Source organism: Branchiostoma lanceolatum, chromosome 12 (genome assembly GCF_035083965.1).
Source record: "Branchiostoma lanceolatum isolate klBraLanc5 chromosome 12, klBraLanc5.hap2, whole genome shotgun sequence".
NCBI classification, from domain to species: domain Eukaryota; kingdom Metazoa; phylum Chordata; class Leptocardii; order Amphioxiformes; family Branchiostomatidae; genus Branchiostoma; species Branchiostoma lanceolatum.
The window spans coordinates 13,929,676-13,955,087 of record NC_089733.1 but is presented as its reverse complement, the minus strand read 5'-3'; the positions used below and the strand labels follow the sequence as shown (position 1 = coordinate 13,955,087).

Below are 25,412 nucleotides of genomic sequence, written 5' to 3'. Positions count from 1 at the left end.
CTCTCCTGCAAAGTATGGATGTATTTTGTGATGTACATGTAGTGTTAATGAGCCCTGGAAGGTTACCGGTAGCCCCCTAGAGGGGCTAAAGGGTATCTCAATAAACTCAAAAGGATAGTTGCTAAGAGACACACCGTTCAGCACACAGGTTGCGTTGTCGGGTTGAAGTATGTAATCATCAGGACACCTGCATGTGTAGGACCCATCGGTGTTGTCACAGATAAACTGGCACAAGTCCGAACCAAGGAAGCATTCATCGACATCTGTCAGTGTCAGGAACGAAAACATTATGTCATTACGACCGTACCCCCAACATAGACAAAATTGCACTTCCAAATGACACAGAAGAACAGTAGTACATTTTGCGGCAAGCCATATTTTGGGGCTTCCGGCAATAAGCAAGTTGAAGTTCATTGTAGACTTTGACTTTCAAGTCCCTTCTTTAAAATGCCGTTCAGCAGCATAAACTACTGCAGTAAGAAATTCTTAATTTCTTCTTCTTTGAAAAAATAAGTGAATCATAGTTATCAGAAATCTTGGTAAATAGAGGCGGGTCTTCAACAGACCAAAATATGAACCAGACCGCAAAATACTGGGTGTATGCACTTTTGTGCACCCAAAATTGGAGCTGTGCACCTAATCTTTGACTATTGGTGCACTGGTGCACCTATTTGTGGAGGGCTACATACTTAAAGGTAATGTGTGTATACAGCATATTGACTTTTAAACCTTTCTTGTATTACTGATTTATAATGTTCAAGTTAGCTATTGAATTTCAGTTTCAAGTTTTGAAGAGAGGCAATAAGGTTTGCAATAAAGTTTTACTTACAAGTTCTATTGCAATATCTTTAACTCATGTTATGCATCCTTTTTTCTGTGCATCTAAAATTTTTAAGACAGTAGATTCACAAGTGTACCCTTACATGTAGCCACTTGTACATGTACCTACCTACACACTCTGTGCCATTTCTGGTGTACCCGACTTTACACTCGCAGGTGAAGCTCCCCTCCGTGTTCACACAAGTGGCATGGTCGTGGCAGTCGTCGGAGCCAGCAGTGCACTCATCAACATCTGCAGACAGAAAGTCAAGAATATTTTGTGGAAGAAAAACTTGACCGTTTTCAAACTTTGATTTACAACATGAGTTATTCACTCAATCAAACAGCTTTGTAAAGTTTGTAACTAAGGAATGTTTACAACCAGCTTTCCTGCTAGATATGCATTTTGGCACCTTTTTTGGGATAAATGCCTCCATCTGTATCTGTAGGGGTATCAACTATATTTTTGCCAGAAGGTCAACTTTGCCTGAAAATTTCCAAAAACATGTTCAAGTTGCCGAAAAATCAATGTACAAAGATTGGATTTCCATAGCATAGCAATATTTCATGATTTTCCTATTGTACCTCACATCAAAAGTTGCATAACTCAATAGAATATCTACAAACAACAGAAAATAAGCTTATTTCATATACGGCTGACCCCACCCGTGCTTACCTGTGCAGTTGAAACCGTCACCATCGTGCCCAGCAATACAGGTACAGGTGTAGTTCCCGTCTGTATTATTACAGACTGCATGATCATCACAGGCATCGATCCCAAATGCACACTCATCAACATCTGTATAAAAAAACACACAAAGAAACGATAAGCCTCAATTAGTTATTTTCATGGGATGTATACACTTCTCTCAAAAGAAAATGAAGACTAAAAATAGAAAAAGTTAAGAAACAATAAACAAACACATTTCAGGTACACAATCATCCAATAGTAAGAAAAATAAATCTATTTGCTATCAAAGTTTAGCCTGAGTACCAGCCTCCGTAGTGATTGCTGGCTGAAAAAAAATCGCTTGATAACCACCGTGGTTAGCAAGCGATTTTTTTTTAGCAAGCGGTCACTACGGAGGCTGGTACTTAGGCTAATCAAAGTTTCTATATAAGTCGCAAACTGTTAATCTATAATCACACTATTTCACAAAACTGTCCAAAGCTGACCCTAGAATACATGTATCTAATGAAAAATCTTGTGAAAATAAGGCTAGGTTTGCCCACCTTCACAGTATGTGCCGTTCCCTTTCTGTCCAACTTTGCAGTCACAATGGAATGACCCAGGGTCATTATGGCAGGTGGCCATTTCATGGCAATTGTCCGTCATTTCATCGCATTCGTTGACGTCTGTAAGTTGAGAATATCAACAACACAGCCGGTCAATTAGTAATCTAATCCTTAAAAACACAACACAAACATGAGGCACAAGAACTGCTAACTTAAAGGCAACTAGAGGTCTTCTAGAGCTTGTTAAGCACAAATTTGAAGACTGTTAAAAGTATGTATCATCATCATCACTGCATAAAAATTCAACAATATTGACTCATAATATATATAAATATATATAATACAGTATACAAATATACATATATTAAGTGAGAGAGAGAGAGGGGAGAGAAAGAGGGAGAGATAGATATTTAGATAAAATTAGATATATGGAGAAAAAATACTAAATCAAAGATAGATACACGTATATGGAGAAAAGAATACTAAATTAAAGATAGATATATGGAGAAAAAATATTGTATTAAAGATAGATATATGGAGAAAAAATACTAAATTAAAGATAGATAATAGATAGTTAGAGAGATTCATTGATAGACAAATAGATAGGTAGACATTCATAAGTAATCAGAGTCAATAACACCACTGCTTCCATACATGTCAAATGTTTACTTACCAGTGCAGTTCATCCCGTCACCTCGGTAACCGCTGTTACAGCTGCAGTTATAACTTCCAACAGTGTTTGCGCAGGTGGCGTTGCCATCACACGTGTGGTCACCTGACACGCACTCGTCCACATCTGCGGGCAATAAATGGTTGTAAATGTAGCTTTACGGTTGGCAACAAAATACAGTTCTGTACATTTGATAACCTGCACGGAATAAGATATATAGAATCATGATACAGATTCTGAAGAACTTAACTGTGCAACACATGTCAGCTTCCTGTTTTAAATCAAAGCCTATAATAACCATCAGTAAGGGAGTATCGTGTAATACAACGAGGCATCAGAGATGGCAGACTTCACCCCCTTACCCATAATGCTTGGTGACCTTTCCTGTCTCACAGACAAAATAGCAGCACCGAGGTCGTATGGCAATATTTATTGTGTATGTTTGAACTTGCAGAAACATATATATACACACACACAAACATACACAACACACATACACACACTACACACACATCAAGAGGCAGACAAGCCAGAAACAATACTTTACTCCTTTGATGTGAAGAAATGATTCCAAACTGGTTTGACAAACACAAGAAAGCCCTAACCACCCACCTTCAGTGCAGTCCTTCCCCATGTAGCCAGTCCCAGTGCAGTCACACATGTAGCCACCCGTAACCTTTGTGCAATTGCCGCCATGCTGACAGGGGTCAGTCAGGCACAGATCCACCTCTGTCAGTAAAGAACAAACCAATATTTAAATTTCATCGGGACAAGACCAAAATCTTGAATGATTAAGGAACAAAGGCTCATATCATGTGACTGCCCACTAAGATTAATAGACCTGATACGTCATTGAACGTTAGACATCCAGGTAATAGACATATGCAATAAATCAGTTACTCAATCAATCAATAGGTTTTGGAAACGGTCAGATGTTTCATGTAGCATCCACTACCTTTACGAAATGGTTTCCAAAATACTACTACCTTTCGTCACTGGATGCTACCTGCAATGTCTTACCCTTTACAAAATCTATCAAGTTCGTTGCTTGAGTAACAGTTACTGTTTCATGTTCTCATTCCTTGTTGATGTTGTTATGTCGTCCATTTTTTGTCCTGACAATAATGAGTCTTGACTTTTTGGCTGCATATGATTTGGTTGATCATGTCCTTCTCAGAAAACTACAATGCTATAGATTCAACAGCAGTGCAGTTAAATGGATGGGCAGCTACCTTTCAAAACGCTTACAATATGTTAACTTCAATGGCTCCAACTCTTCTTTCGAGGATGATGTATGGAGTTCCTCAAGGGAGCTGTCTCAGACCCCTTCTTTTTAGCATATTCACAAATGATTTACCACTAGTCACAACAGAAGCTACCTCAGTTATGTTCGCTGATGACACATCTGGCTACACATGTGCACTGTCTATCTCAACAATCACATCCAGCCTGCAGATGGAGCTGGATCGCAGAAGTGACTGGGTTCTAATGAACAGGCTATTCCTCAATGCTTCCAAAAAAAGTCAATGGCAGTTGGAAGTAAGCCCCAAATAAAAGAATCCAGTACTCACCTTATACTCGAACGGCCAAGTTATCCAGCAAGTTAAGGAAACTAAACTCCTGGGTAGTACTCTTCATGAGTGCCTAACTTGGGACAGCCATATACAAAAGTAACGGCAAGGAAAATGGCCTGCTCATTGGGAATGATAAAGAAATGTGCCACCTACCTGGACTCTTCACTGCTTAAGCTCCTAACAGAATCCCTCACAGTCACACTGTCACACATTGATTACTGCTCACCTTTTTAGTCTGCCACTTCACAGAAGACATTGAAATACTGCTGTAACAAATCATGCAAAACAAAGCGGCACGCCTGGTACTACTCCGTGATTACAATACCCCATGCATCGCTTTCATGGCAGCCTGTTAAACAAAGGCTTCTAATCAACACTGTCTCCGAGGTACAGTGGATCCTTTCCACACACCAACCAAAAGTTATCGACAAACAATTGTGTCCTGTATCCCACAGCTACAATACACGCCACGCCAGCAGAGACACGTACAGTCTGATGAAGCCCAAAACAAATGCACTGAAGAAGACTTTCGTATATAGATCTATATCAATGTGGAATAGCTTACCACATGGGGTAAAAATGGCAGCAAATAAAGAGTAAATTTAGACAAGAATTGATAGAGCACATGTGTAAAGAGGAGTGGATAAGGCACATGTGGTAATATGATAAACAAGTTAAGTCAAGCACATGCGGTAATATATTACAGGAGTGGTATTGGCACATGTGTCAAATTAAATGTAATATGTGTTAATGAACATGTAAGATGTATCAATGGAGTTTGTTATATGTATGTTTGTTTTAATACTCCTGACCAGGAAGATTAGTTATGTACTTGTTTGTACTTGTATGAAAGCTAATGGAGTGAATTGAGTATCCAAGTATCCGAGTATTCAAGCTACAGGAACATGTATTTGTTTTATTCATTGTGACGATTTGAGCGAAGGCTCAAATATGCTAATTAGCCGTTCGAACCCCAGCTCACGTGATCAGTAGACACGTCATCCACGCCATAGCCACGCCGCGTGCTAGCAGTAACACGGTTCGAATTTCTCAGTTATAATCTCCGCCTTGTGCCCTTTACTCGACCATGGTGAGACGGAAACGATGCCCAGGTTGCGGCGAGGAGTTGATCCTGCACCCGAAGGGTAAAGGGAGTAAGCATTGTGAGGGGATAGACCCTCCATCCGAGCGGGTCAAGGACCCTCCCCCACCACATGGCCAAGAGAAGGACAACGTGAAGGACTCGCCGGAGGAGACAGAGCCGCCGTCGCACGGGAGCGCCACTGCAGAACTAGAGAAAAAGAAGGAGGCACTGCTCGAGCAGCTGGCTAAGGTAAAGTTGGAGAGTGAGGTCGCCGCCTTGGAGGACGAACTCAAGCAAGCACAAGCAGCTATGGCGGCCCGCGCGACCATTACCGGGAAACCCCTACAAGGCCAGCAAGACAAGATGGTGTTAGGAGAGGGAGATATCACCTTACAGCAGCTACGCGAGAACGCAGTTTTGCAACATGCAGTGGACACCAAGTACGCGCTACCGGGAGCCGGAAAGAAGAGGAAAGACGAAGGTAAGCCGCTGTCCCCAGAAGCATTCGTGTACAACTTAGACAGCTCCGAACCGAAGAAGTATGATGAATTGTCTCTCGGAGAGTTTATGTCCGGATGTATGGCGTTGTTGCGTTCTGAGAATCTGCCACGTTCGGAGTTGCTCGGCCGTCTCTCTGTGCTGCAGTATTGCTTCGACAGATTGGCTAGGTACAAGTGGGCTCACGTGCGTACTTTCCATGCTGCCGCGGTCAGCGAGGCAATGAGCGTCCCAGGCGTGTGGTCGGACTGGGCGCATTTGAAGGAGATGTTTTTCGACGGAAATAAGGACAACCTCAAGCCGGCGGATTCCGGTGATGGCGGCACGTCAACACAGACAGCACCGCGGATATGCTGGAGTTTCAACAAAAACAGCTGTTTCCTCTCAACGTGCCGTTTCGACCACTGCTGTCGATTCTGCTGGGAGAGCAAGTCAATGAAATACAAGCACGCAGAAGCCGACTGCGAACGCAAGAGGCGGGAAACCAAGCAGACGCGAGTGCAGACGGCTGACAGCACTGCGTGATAAGCACGCCCACCCAAGGGCACGGGGACCGGCTCAAGAGCCGGGGACACTACCGTGCGGAGAACTGTGAGTTTTTTTCTGTTGTCCACGTCCGTCTCCTTCTAGTAGCCACGTTCAGCTCGCTTCTGTCAGTAGTTTTCCGTATTTAACTCGTCACAGTGCGGATAGTTTCAACAGCCTTCCCTACGCAGAGTGTAGCGATGTGTCAATCAACACAGACGATAGTTCTTGTGTTTCCTTCAGTAGCGTCCGACATTCAACTCGCCACAGTGAGGTTCATGTTTACAGTCTACCTCCCACTGACGGTAGCGACATGTCCATCCGTTCAGACAATGCTCCGGCGTGTTTCGGACAGTTGTTTACAGTTTTAACAATACAGATATGACAAGAATTGGTACAGATTCTTTCGTCTCGTTTCCCCTCCAAGAGGGCGTCGCCGCCAGGCGAAGTCAGATAGTTCTCGTGTTTCCTTCAGTAGCGTCCGACATTCAACTCGCCACAGTGAGGATCATGTTTACAGTCTACCTCCCACTGACGGTAGCGACATGTCCATCCGCTCAGACAATGCTCCTGGTGTTTCGGACAGTTGTTTACAGTTATGACAATACCGATATGACAAGAATTGGTACAGATTCTTTCGTCTCGTTTCCCCTCCAAGAGGGCGTCGCCGCCAGGCAAAAGTCAGGTTTCCTCTAGAGCAGCCGATGTTTCCATGACTGTACATCCCCCAGCGGGCGTTGCCATGAGGTACAATTCGAGTGACGGTTTTCAGGTCGGGTGTACCTGCGACTCTACAAGTGATACTCCCCCAGCGGGCGCCGCCACAAGGCACAATTCGAGTGACGGTTTTCAGGTCGGGTGTACCTGCGACTCTACAAGTGATACTCCCCCAGCGGGCGTTGCCACAAGGCACAATTAGAGTGACGGTTTTCAGGTCGGGTGTACCTGCGACTCTACAAGTGATACTCCCCCAGCGGGCGTTGCCACAAGGCACAATTCGAGTGACGGTTTTCAGGTCGGGTGTACCTGCGACTCTACGAGTGATACTCCCCCAGCGGGCGTTGCCACAAGGCACAATTCGAGTGACAATTTTCGGGTCGGGTGTACCTGCGACTCAACAATTGAAGAGTCGACCCGGTCAGTTTTTCCGTATTCAACCCGCCACAGCGCGGATAGTTTCAACAGCCTTCCCTACGTAGATTGTAGCGATGTCTCAATCAACACAGACGATAGTTCTCGTGTTTCGTTCAGCATCGTCCGACTTTCAACTCGCCACAGTGTGGATCATGTTTACAGTCTACCTCCCACTGACGGTAGCGACATGTCCATCCGCTCAGACAATGCCCCTCGCGTTTCGGACAGTTGTTTACAGTTTTCAACTCGCCACAGTGATGAGCGTAGCGGGTCTTCCCACACAGTTTGTAGCGATGTTGCAGGCACAGAGGCCAGCAGTTATCGTGTTTCCGTTCAGGATGTTTGATGTTGTTGTAGCAGAGAGGGAGAAAATATTCGTTTCTGACGAAGGGAGTATAGTTGCCGGAAATACCACAGACGGTATTGATGTGACGATCGAACCAAGCCTTGATTCTAGTGTTTCACTTCAGAACTGCCACGGTTCACCAGTCACGTTCACGGCTGGCGAAAAGCAAGTAGTTTCAAGACATTCAGACAGTCATTCGTTGCGCGGTGCGGACAATGTTCTTCTAGATATGACAAGAATTGGTACAGATTCTTTCGCCTCGTTTCCCCTCCACGAGGGCGTCGCCGCCAGGCAAAGTCAGGTTTCCTCTAGAGCAGCCGATGTTTCCATGACTGTACATCCCCCAGCGGGCGTTGCCATGAGGCACAATTCGAGTGACGGTTTTGAGGTCGGGTGTACCTGCGACTCTACGAGTGATACTCCCCCAGCGGGCGTTGCCACAAGGCAGAATTCGAGTGACCACCTCAGCCGCTGGTCGACTTCGCAGTACCACGAGAACGAATTCAAACGCCTGACGGCCGGGCAGCGCACAGCCAGCGTTGTTGTCTGCCCACGACATTTCGAGTTACTGACACACTGTAATCTTTCCAGGTACCTGCACCCTGCTACGGCGATTGGACTCAGACGTAGAGGACGCAAAGCTGTCGGCTTTCGCGGCGGGCACTTTCGCCAATTTCCGAACGCAGTGGAGGGCATTTCTACTATTCTGTGAGTTTTTCAAACTACCTGCTCTACCGACTGACTCGAAAACTCTCACCCGTTACGCACAATTCCTTACGCGCTCCTTGCGGAGCCCGAGTAGCGTCCAGCTGTATGTACACGGGGCACGCATGTTGCACCGATTTCACGACTTCGAACCGCCCGAGAACAGCTTCGAACTGAAGCTCGTCGTGTCTTCCTTCCGTAGAGGTTCCCCACATGTGCCAGAGAGAAAGCTCCCTATCACGCCTGCCATTTTGCTCAAAATCCGGGAGTTGTTGGACCTGACAAGGCCCATGCACGCCACGCTGTGGGCAGCATTCTGCGTGGCCTTCTTCACATTGCTACGGAAGTCGAACATAGTACCGCGATCACAGTCAGCATTCGACCCACGCAAGCAGCTAACGCGTCGCGCCATTCAAGTTTCCAAGGATGGACTCCTGGTTCAGGTGACTTGGTCGAAGACGATCCAGTTTCGGCAAAAGGTGCTTCTCCTACCATTGCCCGCACTGCAAGGGCATCCCCTGTGTCCTCAGTACGCATACGTCAATATGTGTAACATGATCCCGGCCGACCCAGACGGGCCGGCGTTCCTGGTCCCAGGTAACGGAGGCGGACTCATCTCCCTCACCCATGACACGTTCGTCCACCACTTGAAGTCGTTATTATCCGCGGCAGGCTTCACCCCAGGGAGTTATTCGGGACATAGTTTCAGACGCGGCGGGGCGACTTACGCGTGGCACTGCGGTGCTGACCCACAGGTGATTAAACTGTTAGGCGACTGGTCTTCAAACGCGTTCGAACTGTACTTGGACTGCTCCTTCGACAAGAGGTGCGAGTATTCCAAGCTGATCGCGGAGAAGCTACAGAACAGTTCGCTGGAGCAACCAGATTAGTCTATTGGAGGGACTGTTTAGCAACGACTGACTCCCCAGAACAGTTCGCTGGAGCAACCAGATTAGTCTATTGAAGGGACTGTTTAGCAAAGACTGATTCTCCAGATGTACTTGCAGTAGAAAGACTTCCTTCACGAAGCGGACTCCTATAGACATTATCAGCAGCCCACTTCGGACTCTAGTACTAGTAGCGGCTGGTTCAGTATGACAGCACACATGTCATATAATCAAGTGTTTAGGACAGTGTTTATACATTCGTCTTGTGGCTTAGAGACAATGGTGCAGTTGTTTAAAATAGTTACCCACCTGTTAGGTTAAGGTTATTTACTCAACTGTTAGGTTACGGTTGTTTTAGTTTGCTCACCTGTTAGCCTTAGGCTGTTTAGTTTGTTTAACTGTTGGTCGTCAGTCTTCCCTAGCTTGCTAAGTTGCACTAGTATTGGCGCTGGCTAATTTACTTACTACTAGTTTTGCTGTTACAAACAACGGCCGTATACCAGTTGATGCCACCAGTAATATCTTATCGGCAGCTCACACTTCTTCACATTCCTTGGTACCGAGGCCTAGTTACTACAGACTCTCTGTAGCTTGTCACTACTGCTCCACCACGCTCCTCTCGTCGCAACTCCCGCACTCTTCCCTACTCGCATAATCTCCCGCTGGGCTTGGTCTTGGTGTTCGACAATCTCTGCTATACATTAAAGTTACCAAGCCCACTCAGGCTCCTTCTCCTTCTTGTGTGAGAGTGCGGATAATTGTGACGATTTGAGCGAAGGCTCAAATATGCTAATTAGCCGTTCGAACCCCAGCTCACGTGATCAGTAGACACGTCATCCACGCCATAGCCACGCCGCGTGCTAGCAGTAACACGGTTCGAATTTCTCAGTCCCACCCACCCACCCGTGTTCGACAATCTCTGCTATACATTAAAGTTACCAAGCCCACTCAGGCTCCTTCTCCTTCTTGTGTGAGAGTGCGGATAATTATGAAGACCCCCCTGCCAATCCAGTGGTATGTCCTCATAACTAATGATAACTCAGAAAGCAGACCTGTAGTTGTGATGAGGGGTGTGGTTGTTGCCATGACAGTGGTTTTCTTGGCCGTGGTAGCAGCAGCTGTAGACTGCTGACCTGTACTTCCTGCAGCTGTACTTTCTGCAGCTGTGCTTGCTGCAGCTGTACTTCCTGATGCTGTACTTGCTGCTGCAGTCGTACTTGCTGCAGCACCAGCTGTACTTGCTGCAGCACCAGCTGTACTTGCTGCAGCACCAGCTGTACTTGCTGCAACACCAGCTGTACTTGCTGCAGCTGTAGTTGCTGCTGCAGCTGAAGTACTTGAAGCACCAGCTAATGAAGTCAGAAAAATCAATAAATAAAATGCTTACAGTAAAAAATAGATCTCATTTTTTAACAAAAATATCTGAAGTTACAAAAGATTATTACATTTTGTATAAGATATATACACATATTTCATGCTACTGATGAGATGCCACATATAATGGCTTGGATATCAATTGAAACACCTATCATACATGTATACAAAATGTACTATGGCTGTGCAGATCTGGATCTGTGTAGTATACTTGTCATGTCTCGTTGAGAGATATGATACATAACAGACACACAAAAGTTACCTGCAGCTGTTGTTTGCACTGCAACTGTGGTCGCCTGTAGAAATCAAGAAATACAATACAATATATATCTCTTATAAGTTATGATGGCTCTTGGCATAACAATTATAATACGGTATTTACGTATTAAAAATGACAAAACAATAGGCAATACTATAAGGACCATGTCCAATAAATTTAGCTAGCCTTTTGACATCTAACCCTGTCAAGACATTATTTTTTATACCTCTCTAGAAAAAGTCTCAGTGAACCCTTCACCGGAGAAATTAAACAGTTTACTAGTAGTATAGTAAAAGGGATCTGCTTTGGTTACAGACAACAAATTTGAAATATAGACGACAACTCTCGTAACTCCACCAGGTACCCTTAGACTGCCACATTTTGTTAAAAACGGTGAACCTAAAGAGATCTACTTGAACTGATGCAGCATCGATCCCAGACGTATACACACCTCAGATATCCAGGTGTTGAAGATAATATTGAGAAGGCCTCGGAGTCAATAATGCTGCTTTATTTCTTAAAGGTGCCCTAAGCGATTTCAGGGGGCAAAACTGGAAATATTCTGGATAAAGCAATCTATATGAAATTGACATTTACTTCCCCATATTAGCACATTATCATCATTATTTCATACTTTGGGCATTTAAAATGAGCACAGAAACAAGCCGCAAAAGGAGTATTTTATTTAGTGGTACAACCCAATAATCAGCCCACAGTCCAGCCATAACCGTTTTCTGTCTACAATTTTCAGTAACTTCCGGTCGCGTGACGTCACAATGCCCGAGTACATTGAGTATGACCACGTAATTATTTCTCCGGAAGCATTCGGGACTCATCGGTCAGAATCGCGCATGTTCGGAAGATTTGAAATGATGGCTGGCCTCCAAGTGCTCAGATTTTCAATGAGTTTCCACCACACAACGACATCACATCTTTGTTCCATGATGCAATGGGATAGTGTCATTCAAACTTTCTATGGATAGAAATCACACAAAAAATAATTTTGAAAAATACGACTTTCAACGCCCTAATATTGCATAGGTTGCCTTTAATGTGGCGGTCTTAGGGTACCTGGCAGGATTCAGAGTTTATGTTAAATAGTACCTGTTCTGCTGTTGTTGCCACTTTTGTAGTAACTACCACTGTTGTTGCTATCGCTGTGGTATTAGCATTTGTTGTAGCTGTAACAGAAGAAACACATCATCACTTAAAAAAATTCAAAATCAGTCACATTAGTGTACAAAACAGTTGTGAACAAAACTTTGAAGGAGTGGACCATGGAATTATTTACAAAACAGTGGCTATTTGAAGCTTATGTTATATATAGCAGAAACAGGACACATTTCTTACTAAAATCAATGCAGTTTCTAGCTGAAAATTGGACTGTCCTCAAAACCATCCAGGAACTTGTATTGCAGATTTAGAAACCTTGTCATTTCCTGAATGACAAATTGTTTTAACAGTAAACACAGCAAAGATCTCCTTATCCCCCACACCATGTAATGAATTGCAGCACTGTACAAATTGAAATTTTTGCGGTGGTTTAATGTTTGCAGTTTTTGTGGCGACATCTTCACCATGAACCATTGCGAAAATGCTTGTTTTGTCTTCTGCCCGCCTACCCCATTGACCCACGGCAATCCATTTTCTCCCTACAATGAAATAAAATCTCCACAAACTCAAACTCAGTCAGAGGAATTCACAGCCAATGGTCAATGGTTCATCAACATTCCACTGTTTCTGAGTGCAATGGCTCACTCAATCTCTTAAGGCTTGAAAAAAATTATAAAAAGAACAATGCACAACTGTAGAAAAAAACTGTGTCAAAAAGAAAAAATGTTACATCTGAGCCATGTAAGCATAAAATATTTAATGCTATAATGTTAGTATTTCATTTTCTTAAACCATTAAGAGAAACACCCCCATAACTCTGTGATGGTTAGGTCCAAGGTGATGTTAGCGATACACAAAGTCCACACCTGTTTGGTAAACAATGCCTAACTGCGGCGCCCTTTGAGTTTGATACTACGAAATGAACTTACCATGACTGATGTGTATGATGTAGAAATTCAAAGTTGCGTTCTCGACTGCTAATTGAACAAGTTCCTTGAATGTAGGCATTTATTTAAGTATTTTACAATGTAGTTGGGGCATGTAAACTACCTGCTGCAGAGTCCTGTTCTAATGTTTCCTTCAGAGTCATATGAATAAATCCAATATTAAAGTACTATAAAAACCAAAGAGATGTTTTAAATCCGTAGTAAAACGTGAAGACTTGATTAGCTATAGTGTACTCATTTTCACCTGAGTGGAATGAGGAAATTGGTGTTACCCAATGGCACATGTACAATAGCCTGGTCACCATACATGTATATATCGCATTCTCCATCCACTGGTCGACCAGGGGAGTTTTACAGGGCCCAGTCTGCACTAAGCAAAGGCCTGTTTCTGGCAGTCTTTTTCACCAACCTTCTGAGTTATCTTTGAGCAAGAGCTAATATTAAGCCAATTGTACCCCTGCGTGTGCTATTAATCTGCCTGGGCGGGAGGGCAATGCATAACTCCCAGCACCATAGAGGTACTGGCATGGGGAGCTGCCAATGGTATGGCTACAACTAGTACCAGCTAAAATCACAACATCAGGGCATGTTTGGGATTGAAACACAGCATCAACCACATAGGCCACTGTATCACCACACTTAGGTTGTAAACCCTAATGGTACTGTTAGCCAAGTACCAGGTAAGATAAACATCATTTCCTACATTGTCCGTGGTATTTATATTACATGTTGACATTTTCTCTGCACAATAGTTTAAATTGTGTGCAGAACGTTGGCAGTAAAGGGTAGTGGGAACTTTCACAGAGACACGTGCACATTTTGTTGGTTTTGACATTTAAAACTGCACAGCAGTTTTTTTCTTTTACCACATAACCTGACACAAGCTAGTTTAGGGACTTCTTTTCTTACATGTGCCTCTTGACCAAAGTTGTCAGGTCAAGTCCAACAAAAAGATAGTGCAAGTAACTGTAACTTAATATGAGCCTGCCATGTTGACCGTTACCTAAGCACACTATTGCCATTGTCATTGTGTGAAGGGGTGAAAAATTGCATGTTATGCCAAATTCTTCACGACACAAGGGGAAAAGGGAGCAGTCAAACCAAATGCACTTTGTAAACTTGCATTGGCAGTTGTAAGGTTGGTAATCTTGGTGTGGTCTCAAACAGAAATCATTTTGTTTGTCTAGATCTACATGTACTGTGCAACGACGGGGCAGCTTTTTCAAAAACAAATTCAAGCAAATTACCTGACTATGTTCTGTAAGTAATTATTTTTCCAGTACTAACTCTTGGAATGTTTTCTAATCATAATTTATATACTAGTGTTGTGTTTTAGTAATTTCAGTTTTTGTAAAAAGACATTTGTAACTCGCATTTTGTAGTAAAAGAATTTGAATGTACATCTTCAACATCAACAAAACCAAATCTTCTGACCTCAAATATTAAGTGTAAAATACATGTAAAAACAGCGATGATTTGAGGATGAAATAATTTTCCGCCTATGAAATTTAACATGTGATTCTCACCCCGGATGTCCTGGTCAGGTCATATAGTTTATAGTAAACAAACTGAACAGTGAGTCATGCTAACAGGTGTGTTGTGTGGACAATGTACCGTGACAGGTGTAAGACCAGCGATATATCCAGGACCCATTCCTCCATATCTTGTGCAACCTTTTATTTAGAACCCTACTAATTTTCTTAGATTTTCCAATCCTACCTAGAAGTATATCATTCCTGCAATTTTTTTTTAACAGAACTTTTTAAACAAAACAAATTGAGTCTTGCTTAACAGGTGTGTTGTGTGGACAATGTACCGTGACAGGTGTAAGATCAGGGGTGTCTCCAGGACCCATCCCTCCATTTCTTGTGCAACCTTTCTTTTTAGAACCAGTCGTATTCAAATCTTCTTCAACTTTCCATTCCTACCTAGAACTAGAAGTACAATTCCTGCTTTTTTTCTTCTTTTCAATATACTCTCAGATGTGTATGTTTTTGCCCAGTTCAATCGATAACACCGTCAATTTTGCAACATACCATTGGTTAATTTTTAACCTTCCTAGCAAATGAAAAGAAAGGAAACATTTTGACCTCAAACAGCATGACCTCATACACGGTTACCTTCCTTGACAAATTCAAACAGTTAATTTTTTTTTTTTTAACAAAAAACATGATTCCCTGAAATAACTTTTGCAAAAGGAACTCTGATATGTCCTAAACTGCATTATGAAACATTATATATGTTGCATGACATTCCTTGATGGTAATTGATTATTGAACCACTTTAGCTACCAGCATGGCAATAACCTAATTAAGCAAACACTTACATCTAAGATTGACCACGCCATAGTTAAACTGTAACTATGACATCACAGGAAGCACTCACGTCAGTTATTTGTTTCATATTTACAAAGGTCTTCAGATTCTACCTCAAACAGTTTTTATTCCGCTGGATAAGACTCACATATTGCTAAGCTAGGGGGTTATTCGAAGAGGAAGTCAACACAGAGAGTCATTTATATAAACTTATAAAGTAGAAAGCCCTTTTACAGTGGCAGCTGTCACATATTTGTAGATGGTAAAAAGGTATTTGATTTTTAACCAGTTGCTTTTGCTTTTGGGGTTGGGTGGGATGATTGCCATGCGCAACAAGACTTTTTATTTTGCCTTCTCTGGAAAAAACTTTTACTAAAATGTAAACGTATTGTATCATTATGTTTTCATAGTCAAAGGACGAAAGGAGGTAGACTGTAAAAATAGAAGATTTCGTAAAAGATTTAGCTTCAGAGAAAGCCAGTCAAAATGTTACAGCTTTCCACCCTAACATCTGCTTGGAGATTAAGTTTCCAGCACTACCAGTAACACACGTAACCTACAATTTATCTCATTTGACATAAGGCACATCATTACATCTTCCATAGTAATCTGCCAACACAACCGAACTACAGTATGGATAATGGCTGTAACTTCCACCTGACCACACAACAATGGTGGCACGCCGCAGCACAAATGTACCTGTCACCTGTCCTCACCTGTCTATGTCACCTGTCAGTTCAATCAGTGCACAGGTAACACGGACTCCGGGAGGACACACCCAGAATGTGATGCTCACACGGTATATAGTCTGGTATTCAAACCTATCATAGCTGCCGGGTCTCTTTCATCCTTTTTGGTCAACGTTGAAATACTAGTAGTACTGTAACAGCCGTTGCATACAATCCCTGTTTGGATACAATTATATGAATCTATATACGGGATATTAACCTTTTATATGCAAATGCAACCTTATGCTCCGACGACATGCTGACATGGGGTTTTCTTTGGGAGGGGGGTATTTGGAAGAGGGGAAGTCAATTTCTTGTGTGCATCAAGAAATTGGATGACAACAGCATTTCTTTGTTTGAAATTGAAGGCCAATGCTCCCCCAAAAAGGAATTAGGTTTTCAATCAGATTTTTAGAGGGCAAATAGCTAAAAAAAAACTTTGTTGCTCACATTAACAGTATTTTCCACATGGAAAGTATATAGAGATATAGGAGAACAACTTTAGGAATTGATTTCCAGGCAGAAAAACTAAAAATAAACCTGGGCAAAAGATTTTTCCTTCCTATAGTTGGACTCTTTCGCATACATGTGTCATCAATTTTTCCAGTGAATAATAGAGAACTTTATTGCAAGTTCATGCCCGTGGGCTAATTGCAAATACATGATAAAAACATAGGAAAAACATACATGCGTCAGTAAACTGTGTCTGACTTTGCTGTAACAATAGGTTACTGGTACTATATACATTTGTTGGCTATATCTAAATTAGCTGGGTTTGACTTCTTTTTTGGAAGCAGTGGAAGACGAAAAGTCCCACTTAATAATGTCTGGTTTCCCTAGTAAATCCTGACACATTGTTTATATTGCTGTTGTGTTACGGTTTATTACATCATACTCATGTATCCCATGATTCTCTAACGGTGCCCTTCGGTAAGCTATTTTTATCAGCATGCCAAGGTTGCAGCAGACTTTCGCAGCTGTTTTGTTGTAGAAGTTTACCGGTGGATTAAAACATGCCTACAGCTCCAACATTTCATTTGATCTATTTTTTTTTGCATTTCACTTTCAATTCCTTTTAAAGATTTTTAGCAGAAGACTTGACATACTCTATTTACAAGAAATTTTTAACTTCTATTCCTTTGCTTATTCTGTCAGTAACTCACACAAGTTACTGAAAGACGCAATCAAAATCATTTTGAAGGTCATTAATGCAGTTTCTGTAGCTCTTAGAGATTCAGAACTTTGAATCTGAAGTGTGTGACTGGTGAACTGCTACGTGACACAACACTACTATGTGCAAGCTGTATAAGGAAGTGACTTGCTATGATCCCAAACAAGGGAATACCCAGCGTTTCCAACCGATGGTCATTTTGATATCATTGGAAATTCCTTTTTCGTAAAGGACGCCTTCAACTGCGTCCACTATATTCTGTTAGAATAAAACATGCAACTAAAAAAAAGTATTACAAGGAAAGTGCCTAGGTTGCATAAAAATTTTCAGAATGTGTTCATTCAAAATTTGCTTCTTGAAACGCTGGAAATAGCTTTTACTTACTAGTAGTAGTAGTAGTAGTAAGGAGGTAAGAAATTTACAACATTTCTAGAGTGATCATGCCACGGGCGCCCCCCGCTCTTTGGCGCTCGCCACTTTGGCTCCCCCCTCTATGTACTGGATGAACGCCCTCTGCAATTAAGCCTGACAGGATTGCTGGGCTAACCTCTATCTACTCTTTTCAAACTGTGCGGAGGTTTTTTTCAAACATGTTCAAGGTGTGACTATTTAAACACATGGCAGTGACATTCTACGACCCCACCCGGCCACCCCCAAGGACAGCAACTCTTACAAGCTTCAGTAATCAAATCAGGACAAAGAAGTATGAATGTGATCCAGATATGCAGTCACTAACCATGCATATGCCAGCTACGTATGTAAAAATCCTGAATATCATCTAGAAATATCATCTAGAAATAGTACTTTTCTGGGTTGTATATAACTATTAGTGAACCAAATACATATTAGTTGTGCAATTTCATTAGACTTAGGCCCCCTTTCCACTAGACAGCCTAATAATGGGAACATGACATACAATATAAAAGTATGATATAAAAGAGGGCGAAATATACAAAACAATCTATTTTTATTTTTTGAGTGACCTTTCAATTGTTAGGTCGCCCACAGTTGCAGCCCATAGTGGAAAGATGGTGTTAGACTGAAAGTATTTTTTTTCTCCTTTCACCATCTCCAAGATTTACAACTGCTGCAAGAAAATGTTGATGAATTCATAAACAATAATTTAAATGTAAATATTGAATATCTTAAGTTGGCAGTGGTCAAATTCTACCTAACCGACCCCCTTTCTCAGTCCTTTAGATTTTCATTGCTTGATGCACACTGGATTTCTGTAAAATTCTCCTGTCTTTTATTGTCTGCTGATTTATAGGGGAAATGACATCAGCCTTACAAGCAAATTAAACCAAACAATGTAACAATATCACAACAGCTACCAAATTATTAAAATTGTTACTTCCGGGTGCGCCCTGCCAGGTGTCACGTCGCACACAGGTAAAGTTACCTTCGCCCACCAAAACTTTCCCCGGGTGAGATCCGCTCGTCATGCAATCTTGTCACTCCCAAAACAACGCCATATCCGTGATATAAACAAGCCTTCTTGTCTGTCAGTACCGTGCTACCGGGCTAGGCCGTGTTGGCGGGGTTTGCCACATGCCCCCGTGCCCGCCCATAGCGTCTGTCGGGCCCGCTACCACGCCATGCCGCCTGCCTGCGTGCCAGACCCCCCACCCTCCCTCACTCCAGCTCAAATCTTTGTCCAAACTCAGACGGATCAAGTTAGACACAGTCGCCAAGCTGGCGTAGCTAAGAACACACTCCTTCCAGCAGGTTGCTCAAGCCTCTTCTTTATAAAGTCAACAATGAAGAAAACTTTAAGGATTTAGAGTAATGTACCGTTAGTTGCAGCACTTGCAGCAGCAGTTGTTGTACCGTTGGTTGTTGCTATTGTTGTATTCGGGGCCTGCGTCGTTGTCGTTTGTCCTTCAACATACGTACAACACACCACGATCAGCATGAAAGTTGCAAGTTTCTCCATGATGTCTTGTTCCAAACCGCCAGCAGTTTGTGTATGACGAAACCCTGTGTGTTGTGTCCTAGCTAGACCTGCGTATGAACCTGCCACACCCTAACTCTTGCCGACCACACAATACTTCAGCCGGCTATGCAAATCTCCCCCGGCCCGGTCCACTACCGAATCAGCTGGTAGGGGAGGACAGCCCTACAACAACCTCAACAAAAAAACACGTTACAGGTCATGAAACTGACTCGTTTATTCCGAACCGTTAACAATCGTTTCTAAGGATACAAAAACGCGAACATTTTGTAAAGTTTCTGTCCTTTTGTTGCATGTTTTGAACGGTTTATTTCTTAATTGTGATTGACAGACAGGTCTGGTCGTTAATCTGGGCGTGGCTGACCCTAATGATGATCGAACAATTAAGGATGTTAATACATAACTAATGATTTATTACCTACTCGTGGTGAGGTTGGTATGCTGCGCTCCCTTACTGAGCGGCTACTGCGTCAATAGCTACAAAAATAGCACAGCCATAACAGCTTGAACAGATGACCTATTGTTGTGAAATCTCACCGCACATTGTTGTATACAATGCGACGGCATCTTACAATGGAATACATTCATTTCACTGTCTTGTTCGATCAGACTGTGGATCGTATTACGGTGTATGTGAAAGGTGTTGTCGAAATTAAATGTGTCGATCTAGCTCGGGATTTGAACTCGTGACCGCTGGTGCCCCATTTGATATATCGTTGAGATAAATCAAGACGAGCGCACCCGGTAGCCAGCCAGACAGGCGCTGGACTGACAGAAGCTACCACATGGTATGACAGTTCTTGTGATAGAGGAAAACATCTAGATAGTGAAAATAGTTGCACATTCAGTCATTCACTATTGACGGAGACGCCATACAAGCTTAAGGCAACATTTCTGCGCAAATGTCTCATAAAACCCTCTAAAAAGGTAGTAATACTGACAGTATCCAATGGCAATGGATAATAAAAAAATATTGATAAATTGTTACCATTGAATGAAATAATATACTAGTACTAGTAATGACCCTGTGTACGGTTCCACTACTGCATATCCATCAACATATACGGTGTCTCGTCAATGTAACGTTAGTAAGGATAGGCAAATCAGGCTTCAAGACAAGATTTCGTAAAGTTATCGAACAATCAGACATTACTCATTAGTTCAGAGTCTGGTAGAACTCCTCCACTTCCGAAACTTATCGGCTCTAGACAGATCATACGTGACAGGCGGTCTGATATGGAGGCATCTCCAAGTGTTTATGGAGTTGGCCATCCAAGTTAGCATGATTGGTCTGATTAAACTTTGATATTTCCGCCTTCGTGGAATCCGGAAACCTTGTGTTAATTTGCTGAGGTAATTTAGCTTATCAATATCGTACTCAGAGCTCGAGAAAGGTATTGCTTTTGTTTTCCCTGTCTCCGATTGGCTTGTCTCTTGTTTGTTTTTACGAAAAATGGGCTTGATCCATATGCATTTCTTCGTCTATTGGACGCAACATGGTAGATAAAGTCACCACACATGTTATCAAAATATGGACATGTATGACATTAAGAATATAGGTATACAGTTTGTAGATTACAGCACAAATCATACAAGTATATCTTACATTGGTATTAGTTCCAGTCACACAGATACGTTGACGTAAAAGTACATGTATTTTCAAAGTTTATTTTTGTGCAAGGTACATCTAGTGTTTCTATACATAATTTTCAAAATGGGGCAAAAAGTCTACTAGTGACTACATAGAATTGACAAATATTAATTTTGAACATCTAGCGATTAATCAATGTCATATCTTGTTTATTGTTTATTTGTTTATTGTTTATTTTACCAGGGGAGTCATATCGCCAGCTGGCGTTTTTCAATGAGCCCTGGGGGGGGAAATCCCCAAACAAAGTTCTTTACATAAAATAACAAGTAACAATACATAATGTGAAGTAAAATTGATATTTCTGGTGTCTACCTGTCTATTAATATTACATTCACAAGTGTAGGTTTACGTTATTCTCCAAGCAGAGGTTTCGGTCGAATGGGGTAGTAGTGGCCGTTTTTTTTTACGTCGGCCTGCCTGGAGAATAGGTTTACGTATGCAGAAAAGAAAGTGCGTCGATCCTGTTTTTGATGCCATGCTCGAGTGTACAGAAATTTGGTGTCACCTTAGCCTGACTAAATCGCGCTCCTAGCGGCCGGCCCGACTGTATTAACCTCCGCCAGCAAAAGAGTGTGTAAACACAGGCTAGTGTACACCTTATTTACAAGAAGAAGTGAGTGAAGTTACGGCTTGAATCGGTAAAGTAGGGGCGTTTCCATCCGAGGGATTGTCGTTCTCATCGTCAACAATCGAAAACACCAAGAAGAGGAACCCGCACACCCCTCCCAGAGAGGTTACCATATACAGGAAAACCGAACCCAGTGACTCGACACCAACGAAGGCCGTGAGAATCCCAGTTGCCATGGCAACAGTGTAAAGGAGAAAAAGCAGCGCCGCCTGTGTCAGAAAGGAGTACTGCACGCAACCTGCAGCGGCGCACCTCATGGCAATGCGTACCAGGTAGTAGAGGTCGACTACAGTGCAGACCAGTAAGGGCACGACGACAAAGATTCCCATTTTTGTAGGGTCTTGAATCCAACAGTGAGGAAAATTGTTGAAAGACGGAGGCACCCCTATGCGGATGGTATCATCCAACGCGATGTAACCTCCCGACATTGCAAGCGGAATAAGCACAATCACTAAGAGACGGCCATTTGCTTTACAGGTACCGCCTCGCTGTAGGGCAGACAGGTGTTGGATTGTGGCAGTGAGAGACAGACCAGCGACCAGACAGAAGCAGAGGGTGCACACCAACATGGCCGTACAGCAGGCTGCTGAAGGGACGACCTGGCCCAGGAGCTGACTGATCTGTGCCAGAAGAAGAGAAGTCAAGAGGCAGATCTTCACGACGGTGTCAGGGCGTGGGTGGCGTCTTAGACTGGTGAGAAATGACAGGATGGAAACTGAGGCAGAAGCGCCAGAAACAGTGTTGGTGACAAGGAATGTGGCGCTTAGCTTTGGGAGGATCATGTTTGGAGTGGTTGTCTCATATACTACGGGGCTCAGGGTTTGTGCACTACGTACATTTTCAAGATCATTTTCGAAAGAAGCTCTCGCCTCTTCAAAACCACCTATGTCTTTGCTAACTTTCAACGGACCATCAAATGAAATTTGGCGGCAACTGTCACCAAATGGGTCAAATATGTATCCAACCGAACATGACTCTGTATGGTCCGTTAGCTGAAGTTCTCTGGACGACATCTTGCTTTGGGAAACAGCCGAGTAGTCGAAAAGGACAGTTATGGTAGAAAAGAAACCACCCCATATAAAGTTACTGTCGGTACACGAAGCTTCCATAAGAGACAACGCACTTCCGTAACAATTCGCACAGGCGGAGTTTCTAAAGGGGATACCGCCTCCGAAGAAAAGAGCAGTGATATCTCGACACTTTTCGACGTCGCAGTCAGGGCTTGAACGAGGGGATGCTGTATAGGGAGGGAAGCAGAATCGCGCAGGGGAATTACCGGAGGGTCGGAAATACTGACTGCAACCTTTATCACTTTGTAGGGTTTCTTTCAGCGTACCGGCACGCCTACCACATTTGGCAACCATCTTCCAACCTATCATGAACCTAGCATTATTACACAAGGCACAGAAGACGTTTCGGTAGTTAGTGTCGGTGGAGTTGTCCGTGACTGGTGCGTGGAGAAAGATGTCGTTGTTCTCGTACGAAGTCTCGCACCTCCTCCTCACGACATCGCCTGAGTAGCTGGGTGGACAACTCGCGACCATCCAGAAGTAAGCACGGAAACCCCACGGAGCCACGCACTGCAGGGGCTGTCAAAGAAGGATAAAACTGTCATAAGTGTTCGCCCAAAATGCAGTGACGTCACAGTTAAAGGCAACCAAAGCAATATTAGGGCCCAAAAAATGGAAATAAAAATATGCTGAAATCTTTATGGTTGTGACATCTACTAATAACACTGTTTAGGACATGTGCATAATAACTTCACACCTTGAGCATTTTAAAACCGTGCAAAAACGAGCCGTACAATAATCCCCTTAGTTTTGCGAGCCTACAAAAACCCCCGCGACGATTTTCAGTGAGTTCTCACACCACACCGACGTCATATTTATGTATCATGGATGTCGCTATACAGTGTGATAGTGTTGTTAGAACTAATCAAGTATAGAAATGACTAAATGAATTGATTTTCAAAGCCCTATTTGCGGGCCCTTATATTGCTTGGGTTTGTAGAACCATTGAAAATACATGAAGGACGGCAACAGAGCATTCTTACCTCGCTTTCATTTGTTGCACTGGCGTTGACGTTGCTGGCCCATTTCCCCTGGCCCTGGCAGACATCTTGAAAATCCTCACAACATGTTCTCTTCGTGTGACAGGAACTCACGCAGTTGCACGTCACAGCACTAGATAGAGTGAAGAAACAAATTCTAAGTAAACCTTTTATTTGTACTTGCGTTAGCTTTATATCTGAAAGAGAGAAAAACACTTTTCTTTTACATCTATCTTTAAGGGTTTAAAAAAAATCAACTTTATATATATATAACGTTATACTTGAATCATGTAAAACCTAAGATAGTCATTTTGTTGTAGTGAATATAGTTTTATTCCATACTTGTTCAAGGTTAACTGTTGTTGCCATACTTTGTACCTGCTACAATAGTCGTGCAATAACGTTCTTCTAAGTTCTATATCATGCTCTGTATACGGGTATCATAATCACAGAAACCCACTGAGGAGACATGTAACGTTATTGAACCTTGACTGGGTGTTGTGTAAAATTGGATAAATGTTAGCTAAGTCATCTCTGTGAATGTGTATAGTTTGCCATCTAAGGACATTGCAATTTTACTTTTAGAAATGAAATTTGTACCTGACAACGCTTTCCTTGTAACAGCGCCCCTTGCAGGAGTCTGGCTGTATGACTGCCGGGAGAACTTCGTCGTCTGCGACCTCGTCACCACAGGCGGCTTCGTAGTTCTGGCAACAGTCTCCAAATGCCCTTCAGATAGTACGGAGAGAGAGAGAGAGAGAGAGGGAGAGAGAGAGAGAGAGAGAGAGAGAGAGAGATAGAGAGAGAGAGAGAGAGAGAGGGGAGAGAGAGAGAGAGAGGGAGAGAGAGAGAGAGAGAGAGAGAGAGGGAGAGAGAGAGAGAGGGAGAGATGGCATTTGTATAGTTTGTAGGAACGACTGGTATACAAGTATGAAAATGTTGCCATTTTTTTCACGTGAATACAGTCCACTTTTTGAGCAATGAGACAACTAAGCAGTATCAAAATGTATCGGACTCCATTACATATTCTTTGAGGGAGAGGGAAAGGGTAGATAATAAGTCGAGTCTGAAGGTTAGACATATTTGCATACGTGTTATGCATCTCATTTATCAACAAACCAAGCCTACCGGCATGCCTTGTCACACCCACAGGAGTTTCCCGTCATGCTTCGCCCGCACACCTTGCACTGAGCTCTGTGAGAGCACTGCAGTCCACGGAGCTCAGGCTGTGGACAAATTGATTGTGATTTTTTTTATCTTTAGAAAATTGAGATTTACAGATCATCAAAACACCCATATTATTCTTTCTACTGCCCCATTCAACTGCGAAATAAGGTATTTTATAGAAACCAATGAAGAAAACGGACTAACCTGAGGCTTCCAGTCTACGTGGCCTGGAAAATCAAATATCACGTTGAGTTCCGGTACTCAATGAGTATCAGAACTCAAATTTAATCAACAAAGTCAAAGAGAAAAGCAAAATGAACTACATGAAGTACATAGTGGAGAAATTTAAAGGACAATAACCTTATTATACCTAAGTTAATTCTGCGGTCCGCAGTCTTGGATTTTGACCAATGACGTGATCAGCTTTAGCATACATTATGAATTCTAGGTCTTACATCAGGTCACATAAGACGTTCTAAATGTAAGAAAACATTTTTAAGAAAAGAGAACCTCACCTGGGACGCAGCAAATGTCGGCATCAAATGGTAACGACATGTCCGGTTTGACATCTCTCCGG

The 25,412-nt window shown here is 42.8% G+C and overlaps 3 protein-coding genes across 4 annotated transcripts in view; 1 reads left to right on the top strand and 2 right to left on the bottom strand.

Annotated features, from left to right (window-relative positions):
* LOC136446509 (fibrillin-3-like) overlaps window positions 1-19,450 on the bottom strand; it is a 34,834-nt gene extending 15,384 nt beyond the window's left edge. Inside the window, exons 1-10 of one of the 2 annotated variants that reach the window (XM_066444901.1) lie at window positions 19,180-19,450; window positions 12,216-12,292; window positions 11,115-11,148; window positions 10,531-10,827; window positions 3,338-3,454; window positions 2,729-2,851; window positions 2,053-2,175; window positions 1,496-1,618; window positions 950-1,072; window positions 135-263 (exon numbers count right to left, since the gene is read on the bottom strand). In XM_066444901.1, the coding sequence (XP_066300998.1) occupies window positions 135-263; window positions 950-1,072; window positions 1,496-1,618; window positions 2,053-2,175; window positions 2,729-2,851; window positions 3,338-3,454; window positions 10,531-10,827; window positions 11,115-11,148; window positions 12,216-12,292; window positions 19,180-19,321 (1,288 nt within the window). In that variant the 5' untranslated portion in view covers window positions 19,322-19,450. The remainder of the gene's footprint in view (window positions 1-134; window positions 264-949; window positions 1,073-1,495; window positions 1,619-2,052; window positions 2,176-2,728; window positions 2,852-3,337; window positions 3,455-10,530; window positions 10,828-11,114; window positions 11,149-12,215; window positions 12,293-19,179) is intronic. The other variant, XM_066444900.1, reaches the window with a different exon arrangement.
* Window positions 5,222-10,015, top strand: LOC136446510 (uncharacterized). Its single transcript, XM_066444902.1, has 2 exons — window positions 5,222-6,472; window positions 8,478-10,015. Exon 1 carries the CDS (start codon window positions 5,387-5,389, stop codon window positions 6,404-6,406), a length of 1,020 nt encoding a protein of 339 aa, XP_066300999.1. The 5' UTR covers window positions 5,222-5,386; the 3' UTR covers window positions 6,407-6,472; window positions 8,478-10,015.
* Window positions 19,451-21,290: 1,840 nt separating the features above from the next.
* Window positions 21,291-25,412, bottom strand: LOC136446541 (uncharacterized). The gene is made up of 6 exons (XM_066444942.1): window positions 25,351-25,412; window positions 25,040-25,062; window positions 24,797-24,894; window positions 24,269-24,397; window positions 23,672-23,801; window positions 21,291-23,207 (listed from the first exon to the last, which is right to left on the bottom strand). Exons 1-6 carry the CDS (start codon window positions 25,388-25,390, stop codon window positions 21,588-21,590), a joined length of 2,040 nt encoding a protein of 679 aa, XP_066301039.1. The 5' UTR covers window positions 25,391-25,412; the 3' UTR covers window positions 21,291-21,587.

Coding starts and splice junctions, on each gene's coding strand:
- LOC136446510 (XM_066444902.1), top strand. CDS start 5,387: ATGGTGAGACGGAAACGATGCCCAGGTTGCGGCGAGGAGTTGATCCTG.
- LOC136446541 (XM_066444942.1), bottom strand. CDS start 25,390: ATGTCGTTACCATTTGATGCCGACATTTGCTGCGTCCCAG. Junction 24,398..24,796: donor GGGTGTGACAAGGCATGCCG/GTAGGCTTGGTT, acceptor TACTATCTGAAG/GGCATTTGGAGACTGTTGCC. Junction 23,802..24,268: donor TACAAGGAAAGCGTTGTCAG/GTACAAATTTCA, acceptor CACTCTATCTAG/TGCTGTGACGTGCAACTGCG.